The sequence below is a fragment of the Cervus elaphus genome, chromosome 4 (assembly GCF_910594005.1).
Source record: "Cervus elaphus chromosome 4, mCerEla1.1, whole genome shotgun sequence".
NCBI classification, from domain to species: Eukaryota; Metazoa; Chordata; class Mammalia; order Artiodactyla; family Cervidae; genus Cervus; species Cervus elaphus.
Genome location: NC_057818.1, coordinates 49,444,467 through 49,451,556, shown reverse-complemented (window position 1 = coordinate 49,451,556; position 7,090 = coordinate 49,444,467). Strand labels below are relative to the sequence as shown.

General features: G+C 44.0%; 1 protein-coding gene across 1 annotated transcript; it reads right to left on the bottom strand.

The window, feature by feature from the left end:
• Positions 1–2,035: 2,035 nt before the first annotated feature.
• On the bottom strand, positions 2,036–3,869 carry LGALS13 (galectin 13). The gene is made up of 4 exons (XM_043899154.1): positions 3,822–3,869; positions 3,369–3,448; positions 2,821–3,028; positions 2,036–2,260 (listed from the first exon to the last, which is right to left on the bottom strand). The coding sequence occupies exons 1-4, from the start codon at positions 3,831–3,833 to the stop codon at positions 2,147–2,149; spliced, it is 414 nt and encodes a 137-aa protein (XP_043755089.1). The 5' UTR covers positions 3,834–3,869; the 3' UTR covers positions 2,036–2,146.
• Positions 3,870–7,090: the final 3,221 nt, after the last annotated feature.

Here is a 7,090-nt window from a genome sequence, read left to right as displayed (position 1 = left end):
CTAAGGAGACGTTCGACATAATTCTTACTTTCGCTCCTATGTGGGCAGGTGCTGTTTCCCTCTGGCTTCTTTGTGTCTGTGGTTTTGGTGTTTGGCATAAACTTGGGAAATTCTCAGACATTATTACTTCAAGTATTTCTTCTGTTCCTTTCTCTTTTCTGCATCTAGTACTCCCATTAAGCACATGCTACACTTTCTGTACCTGTCTCAGAAGTTTTTTGATATTGTATATTTTTCCAGTCTTTTTTCTTTTTTTCAGTTTTGGAAGTTTCTATTGACATATCCTCAACCTCCGAGATTCTTTCCTAGCTATAGCTAATCTAGATAATGGGCTCGTCAAATGCACTCTTCACTTAGGTAAATACTTTAATCTGTAGAGCTTCTTTTTGACTCTCTCAGAATTTCCATCACTCTGCTTCTATTATCCATCTGTTCTTGTAGACTGTACTTTCTTCCTTAGAGCTCTTAGCATAACTTTGTATTCAGTTTTGAAACCAAGACGTGGGAATCCTCCAAACCTGTTCCTTGTCCAGACTATCTTGGCTGTTTGGTGACCCTTTCAGTGCCATACGAATTTTAGGATCTGTTTTCCTTTCTGCACACAAAGGCCACTGGCATTCTGACAGGGGGTGCACTGAATCTCTCAAACCGCACCAGGTAACAATATATGGAATTATTAACAGTATCAACAATATTGTCTTCCAACCCACAAACATGGAACGTCTTTTCATTTATTGAGGTTCCTCGTCTGTAATTTCCATCAATGGTGTTTTGTCATTTTCAATGTAGGAGTCTTGCACCTCCCTGGTTAGATTTCATCTTAAGCATTGTATTCTTTTTTACACGACTCTAAAAGAACTGGTTTCTTACTCTCCTTTACAGGTTGCTCATTGTCAAGGTATAGAAATAGGGAAGAAAGCTCAGAGGGCCCAAAGATGACAAAAGCAAGCAGCCTTCCTTTATATGTGGAGTGTATGGGAAACTCTAGGCACTCAGAAACTTAGGGAATCATTAGGTCCTATGTCTCTACAAGACCCGCAGACTGGAGGGGTCTGGAAGGATCTGGGTGCAGCCTCCTACGTCACACTTCATAACCCCTGCAAGCTGCCAGGTGTTCCTAAGCGAGGGGAGACAGAAACCAGGAAAGCCATTCACCATGGTTTATGCTGTATCTGCCTGAACATCTAACATTCAGCTCCTGAGTTCCAAACACCCCACCGGGCTGACTTTATCCTTGACTTCTCAGTATCAAGTTCCTTGTGCCAACAACCCCATTCTCTAGTCCTCTCAGCATCACGTAGGGTTCATAGGGAATGTCTGGCATGTATGCAAGCATGTTACAGAAAGGGGCTGTAACGGTTAATCGTCTGTGTCATCCTGACGCGCTGCTGGGTGGTCAGGTCTTGGGTTACACATTGTTTTCAGTGTATCTGTGACAGTGTTCCTGGAGGAGATTAACAGCTGAATCCACAGACTGAGTAAAGCAGACTGCCCTCCCTAAGGTGGACGGGCTTCCTCCCATCATCGGAAGACCTGAACAGAACAAAAAAGCTCACCAGCCTAGAGAAGGGAGGATTTCTCCTGCCTTCACAATGGAACTGAAACAATGGCTCTTCCTGGGTCTCAGGCCGCCAGACTCAGACCTGAACTACATCATTGAAGGTCTTGAGAGCTGTCAGTCTCCATAATCATATAAACGAATTCCTGTGTGTACATGTGTACACACATACAGGGACCAATAAATATTTGTGGAATGAAAAAACAAGTCAAAAGAGGCTCACATATAAAGTCGTATCCCTTCTTTAAACAGCCCCACACCTGACCATCTTCTTCATGACATTCTGAGACACTCTCACTCTGTCTCTATTTCAGGGACAGCCCTTGACATTTTGGCCAACTGGGCCCTTCCCAAACCACACTCCCCATTCCACACCTGGGACGACATACTCTTTGTGCCAAACCTGCCCTTGATGTCTTCCCTACGAGCAAGAGCCAAGTCCTGGTTCATGTCAGGACTATTTTATTATCACTGGCATAAGTGTGAGGGCAGGGGGAATTCCCGGCATCTTCTGGGAGTGGCAGTGATCCTGAACATTACAGAAGAGTGTAACGGGGTGTATATCTTCACTGGAAGATCTTCTGCCCCTTACAACGTCTCCACTGAAGTCAGCACAATATCTCCGCTCACCTTCAGCATTTTCACAGACTGTAGAGGCAGGCAGTGGACAAAGATGAGGATGGACTTGTTATTCACAAACACCTAAAGAAGGAGATATATTGCTTGTGAGCTCAGAGCAATTAGGCCTCCTCTTTCCCTTTCCTCTTTCCATTGCCTGCTGTACAAATTCTTTACTCTGTGAAAGTAAAGCAGAAATTCTCCTCCAGGACATCCTGCCAGGACACTGCTGTAGGAGTCATGCTCCACGGTCACCTCCTCGCCTCCAGAGCTGACATCCCTGCTTCACCCCGAGGGCAGGGGGCCTGCACGTCTCCCTCCACACTGCTGCCTGTCCGACACAGCAAGAGCGGTGTGGAGTCCACTCAGAAGCTCGCCGGTACAGCACACACGCTGCTCGAGATACTGAGTGTAGATGCCCGTGCTCTACAGGGACACGGTGCTCAGCCACTCTGTCGTACGCCTGAAACTGACACGGTAAGGTAAAGCAACGATACTTCAACTTTAAAAAGCACATGTGTTAAAAGTACAAAACAAAACAAAATTGGTCTGTTGCGATCACATCAGAGTTGGACTCTCCATGTGTTTCTTCACAGCAGGCCCAACACAGCCATGGCGCTCCACACCCTGGAGGGCCCACACACCTGGTATCCATTGTCCAGCACCAAGAATCGCAGCTCAAATGACTCGCCTAACACGAAATTGTCAGAAGACACTCTCTTTTCCTCCTGCCATTTCCCATCCTGGAAACTGTTCATCACCACCATGCTGTTGTAGAGTCGGAAATGGAATGCAATGTCGCTGTCTTTCCCAATACCTGTGCAGAATTCCACCACAAGCTCTGGTTTCCTCCTGCAAAGACAAGAGGATGGCTCCTGCAGACAGGCATTTACTGCAGAAAACAACTTCCTCAGGAACAACCACAGTTCTTTTCTCTCTCTCTCCCTCCCTCCTTCCCCTTCCCTCTTTCTCAAAATATTTATACCTTTCTCACTTTGCCATCTCTCTCTTTCCTTTCATCCCCTGCCTCCCCCAACCCCCCCCCCCACACACACATATACACACACACAGAGGAAGGAAATTCAGCCTGGATTGTAATCTCACACTTTTGCATGAGACACCTCAGCTTATTCCGATGATTAAAGATCAAGTTGTTTCACCCTCTGTCAGACATAAACTGACCTCTACTCACCCAACAAGAGGCTGAAAATTTGCCTTGATCTTCACCATGTAACCCACAGACAGGCAAACAGACTGGTAGTAGGGGATCGGCTATAGAAGAGACGGATGCATCAGTGAATGAAAAGCCAGTGTTCTCTCTCCCACATCACGGCCCAAGCAGAATCAGGACACAAGACATGATCTCCTCCCCCAGCCAAGAGACGTTAGTATACCTCCAACAAGGAGACATTAATTCATGTCCAGACATGCACTCAGAGGCACAGACACATATAGTAAGTACAAACACTTCCAAATCCAGAGAAACAATATGCAAAAGGACATACAAAAATGCAAATCCAGTGATTCCCACTCACACACACACACTCTTTCCCATTCTCTACCAGCATTCATGCAATGATTTGTGTCAAGGTGACCTGGCACAAGCAGCAGAACTAATCAGATTCCTTCCTCCCATCCTTCATACCAAGGACTCCATAGTCTCCAGCTGGGCCTTTCTTCCCTGTTGAAACTGTGTGTGCGAGTCTGTCTGGAGAAGGTGCCCTATAAATGCAGTTAAGAGGTGAATCACCCCTGAGCCTTTCACTCAGGCTATAGAGCCCTGCCCTCTATTCTGCAATTCATGACATCAAAAGTGTGTTCAGTCCACACTATCCAAAGTCCACTGTGATAAGAAGTGGCTTCTAACTGTACTAGAGATGCTGATAAGCTTAGTCTAAGCGCAATTCCTTGTGTCTACTGATAAGCAACAATGATACAACTGTAACAGAGAGCTCCCTGGTGACCCTTCCTCATAAAAGCGGTGCCCATCCCATGCCGTATGCAACTGACTTTTTCTCTGACATCGACTCTACTCCAGAACCTTTGCTGGCCATTTCCCTATCCACCCTAGACTTGGAGAGACACATCACCTGGATGAGACTGCCAGCTCTGCCACTGTGAGGCCTTATTAAAACTGTAACCTCTGCTAGACCCGGTCTTCCTACACACAGAATACCTGATGACCACAATCCCAAATCAGAGGGTTGTTAGTAAAGCAATCAGAGGGATCCAACCATCTAGCCGTTCATTTGATGACTGCTTATTGAATGATGAACCGGCAGCAGGCTCTGTACTATCTGCATAAGTGGAAAAAAAAAAAAACAACAGATAAAAATCTTGCTCCTAGGAGCTTACACTCCGGTTGGAAAATATATGCAGTAAAACTTTCAAATTATAATACATAAGCAAAATATATAATGTGTTAGAAGGGAATAAGTGTCTTGAAAAAGATGTTGGTAACAGAACAGAGCAGTCCACAGAGGGCTTAATCTCAAATAGGCTGGTTAAGGTGGCCCTTGTTGAGGAGAACAGATCTGACCAAAGGCTTAGAGGTCAAGAAGAGAGCCATGTGTATGCTGGGGAAGAAGTTCTAGCTAGCGAGATCAGCCACCAACATGGACCACGATGTGAAAGGACAACATGAAGCTTCGAGGAACAAAAGGGTGACTCTGTGACTGGAGTAAAGGGGCAGAGAAGGAGGGCTGAGCTCAGGAGATGGAAAAGTCGATCACAGGCCTTTGCAGGACTCTTGCTTTAAGTGAGATGGGAGCCTGAGGCAGAGGAGGGATCTGTTCTCATTTGTGTTTTAAAAGGATCTCCTCTGCTGCTGTGTGGAAAATAGACTGTACGTGGACCTGGACAAAATAAGACAGGCCATTCGCAAGGCCATTACAGTCATCCTGGAGAGCAGTGAGAGGGACTTGGATGAGGCTTGTGGAAGGGAAGTTGGTAGAACTGTGGAGCTCAGTAAAGAGGTCCCCACCCACAGCAGTGAAGCCTGCAAGGCTTAGTTACAGCCCTGGACACGGCAGAGACCCGTGCAACCAGGCATCCCATTCACCCTCCCCACCCCCCACAGTGGTAGAGGCTGTGACTCAGGCAATCTCAGAAGAGGAGTTCACCATCCCAGTGTCCCAGGCAGTGAAACCAATGAAACTGGCATCTGCAAGGCACCAAGGACCCTGGAGGCAGAAGCAGTGATAGTCAGGGCTTGGAACCTTGTTCCTGACACAGGCAGTGGAAGGTGGAAAGTGCTAACCAAAGGCAAGGATGGTTCAACATCCAGATAGCAAGAAATGTGATACACCACATCAAAGAAAAATAAAACGATAAAAGCTATGTGATTATCTCAACAGACACATAAAAGCGTTTGTCAATATTCAACATCCATTAACGATCAAAAAACCTCAATATTGGATACAGAAGAAATGTATTTCAAAATAGTAAAGGTGACATATGACAAACTCCTAGCAAACATCACACATTCAAGGGTGAAAAGCTGAAAGCTATCCCCTTAAAATCAAGAACAAGACAAAGATGTCCACTCTGCCACTCCTATTCAACATAATATTGGAAGTCCTAGCCAGAGCAATTAGACGAGAAAAAGAAAAAAAAGATGTCCAAATCGGAAAGGAAAAAAGAAAACTGATGCTATTTTTGGATGTCATGATTTTATATACAGAAAGCCCAAATAACTCCACCAGAAATTATTAAAAATTATAAATGAACATAAGGCTTCCCTGGTGGCTCAGACAGTAAAGAATCCACCTGCAATGCAGGAGACCTGAGTTCCATCCCTGAGCTGGGAAGATCCCCTGGAGGAGGGCATGGCAACCCACTCCAATATTCTTGCCTGGAGAATCCCCATGGACAGAGGAGCCTGGCGGGCTAGAGTCCATGGGGTCACAAAGAGCCGGACATGACTGAGTGACTAAGCACATAAGTGAATAAAGCTGCAGGGTACAAAATCAATAGAGAAAAACATGTTGCATTTCTACATGCTAAAAATGAGCTAGCAGAAAGATAAATTAAGAAAGCTATTGCACTTATAATCACAACAAAAAGAAGAAAATACACAGGAATAAATGTAACCAAGAAGGTGAAAGACCCATACACTGAAACCTAAACATTGTTGAAAGAAACTGAAGACTCAAATGAAAAGATAGTCCATGTTCATAAATTGAATGAAATAAAATGTTAAAATGTCCATATTACCTATACAACTTACATATTCCATGCAATCCCTATCAAAATCTCAAAGACATTTTTCACAAATAGAAAATACTAAAATTTGTATGGAACCACAAAAGACCCCAATAGCCAAAAAAATCCTGAAGAAAAGAAACAAAGCTGAAAGTCATACTCTTGGGGTCTCAAACTATATTAAAAAGCCATGGTACCTGGCAGAAAAAACATGATAATCAAAACTGCACAATACTGGCAAAAAAAAAAAAAAAGAGAGAGAGAGAGAGAGAGATAGACAGATACATAACCAATGGAACAGAATTGAGACCCCAGGAAAAATCCACACATAAATGGATAATTGATTTATGACAAAGGAACAAAGAACATACCATGGAGAAAGGACAGTCTCTTCAATAAATGCTACGAAAGTTGGGCATACAAAAAAAGAAACTATTATCTCACATCATATACAAAAAACAACTCAAAATTGATTAAAAGCTTGAATCTAAGACCTGAAACCATAAAACTCCAAGGAGAAAACATAGGCGGTATGCTCACTGACACCAGTCTTAACAGTATCTTTCTAGATATGTCACCTGATTGGAGGGAAACAAAAGCAAAAGTAAACATCAAACTAAAAATCTCCTTCATGGTAAACGAAACCATCAAGGAAATGAAAAAATAACCTACCAAACAGGGGAAGATATTTGCAAATGATATATTTGATAC